General features: G+C 72.6%; 1 protein-coding gene across 1 annotated transcript; it reads right to left on the reverse strand.

The window, feature by feature from the left end:
* LOC101622408 (glycosyl-phosphatidylinositol-anchored molecule-like protein) lies at positions 1-1,654 on the reverse strand. Its single transcript, XM_004679946.1, has 3 exons — positions 1,585-1,654; positions 1,401-1,508; positions 1-290 (listed from the first exon to the last, which is right to left on the reverse strand). Exons 1-3 carry the CDS (start codon positions 1,652-1,654, stop codon positions 1-3), a joined length of 468 nt encoding a protein of 155 aa, XP_004680003.1.
* Between the last annotated feature and the right edge of the window lie 194 nt (positions 1,655-1,848).

Genomic DNA, 1,848 nt, shown 5'->3' on the forward strand with positions numbered 1-1,848 from the left:
TCAGGTCAGCGCCCTGCTGGCCAGCAGAGAGGCCAGGCTGAACAGCAGCCCGGGCCCGCCCAGGCGCTCGGCCGCCTCGATCTCCTCCTCCACGGTCTCCTCGGGCAGGATGTCCCGCTCCAGGTTGGTGGGCCCCCCGTCGTTGCACCGCATGCCCCCACAGCAGCGCACGAAGTAGAAATGCGTGGTCTTCACCTTCCGGGGGGTCTCGCCGGGGACTTGCTCCGGATACAAGAACGTGCAGTTGTTCGTGCAATTCTTGTAAACGAGCAGTTCGCGGGAGTTGAGGCCTAGAAAGGACGGGCAAGGGATCAAGGTGCCCGCGCTGTGCCCGCGGGACCCCCGGCCCAGCGCCCACGCCCGCCCCAGACCGGCCCAGGGCCCAGGGCCAGACACTGTGGGCAGCCAGCACGCCGTCACCAGGGCCACAGGCGGCCGGCTGAGGCACAGGCAGGGCCCGGTCTCGGGCCCAGGGTGGACCGCGCTCGCCGCTGCCCCTCCGGCACCGGGCTCTGCAGATGTTCAAACTGTCCGCGGCCACGCCGGCAGGACAGGCCCAGGCACAGACCACGCCGGCCGCTGCTGGGCGCTGTGAGGAAGCAGCAGGCGCAGCGGGGACATAGGTGCTGGTCTGGGAGCGCTGCTGGCGTGAGCACTGGACGGACGCCACACGGGCAGCTCTGGGCAGCGGGTCCGCCTGGAGCTCTCTGCCTCCCCTTTTTGCCTGCTGGGCACTGCTGAAGGACGCTGTGGTCAGCGCATCTGGGGGGGCTTCCTGGATGCTGGCGCGTGCCCACCCCAGCCCAAGGTCGCCCGAGAGGCCCGGCCCTGGCCTCAGCCCCTCCTCACGCGGCCAGGCGCCCAGTGCCCGCAGGTCACTCTGCTGCGTCAAGGCTTCTGCTGGAGTCTGTCTCCCGGCCCCAGCATACCGGGCCACCCCTGCAGCCGTCTTTCCCGGGCGACCACTGCGCTGCTGAAACTCACCGCAAGGCCGGCCAGGCACCCGCTCCGGCTGCAGCCCCCCATCCCGCACGGAAGCAAACGCGGGACCCCTCCCTGTCCTGCGGGGGGCCTTCTCCAGGGGCAGGAGAGGCTCCAGGGCCCTGCCCCCAGGGAGGGGGCGCCCTGGGGGGCGGCTGCTGGGGGACGGCCTTGCAGACAGGCTGCAGCCTGCTTCTGCCCTCGCTCCTGTCGCCGGATGCCGCCTGGGCTGCCAGGGGCCACACCGGAGGGGCCGGCGGGCTCCACCCTCCTGCCCTCCCTCTCCAGCCTCCCCGGCCTCCGCACATCAGTCTCCTGGGGCGGCCGCGGGGCCTCTCTGAGCAGGAAGCTCTGCGCCCTGGCGCTCACGCCGGCCGGGCGCCGGGAGGGCTGTCGGCCTCTGCGCCTGAGGGACTCACGGATGGACACGGTGAAGCAGCGGCGGATCTCGTACACGCACTCCACCAGGTTCCGGCAGGTGAAGGTGTTGATCATGGTGCACGCGAAGCACTTCAGGTTGTAGGTCCCTGGGGAGACGCGGGCCTCAGGGCCGCCCCGCAGCTCAGCCCCTGTGGCTCGGGGCAGGGCGGGTGCCCACCTGACCCGGGCTCAGCACGCCCCGTCCCTGGGTGGGCAGCCCGCGCTCTGCCGCCGCCCCGGGCGGTCTGGCCATCAGACGGCCAGCGCCCTCCCCCACCCTGCTCTGGGCTCCTGCCTGTGCCGCCAGAGGGGGGCCAGACCTGCAGGCCCCAAGTCCGCGCTACTCCCGCGCCTCCTCCCGCTCCCACGCTCACTGACACCCTCCAGGTGCGCCCCCACGCCCAAGGCGCCCCAACGCCCGACCCCTGCGGCGGCCCGGCCCAGCCC

The sequence above is a fragment of the Condylura cristata genome, unplaced genomic scaffold, assembly GCF_000260355.1.
Source record: "Condylura cristata isolate star-nosed mole 26May11 unplaced genomic scaffold, ConCri1.0 scaffold00009, whole genome shotgun sequence".
Classification (NCBI taxonomy): Eukaryota; Metazoa; Chordata; class Mammalia; order Eulipotyphla; family Talpidae; genus Condylura; species Condylura cristata.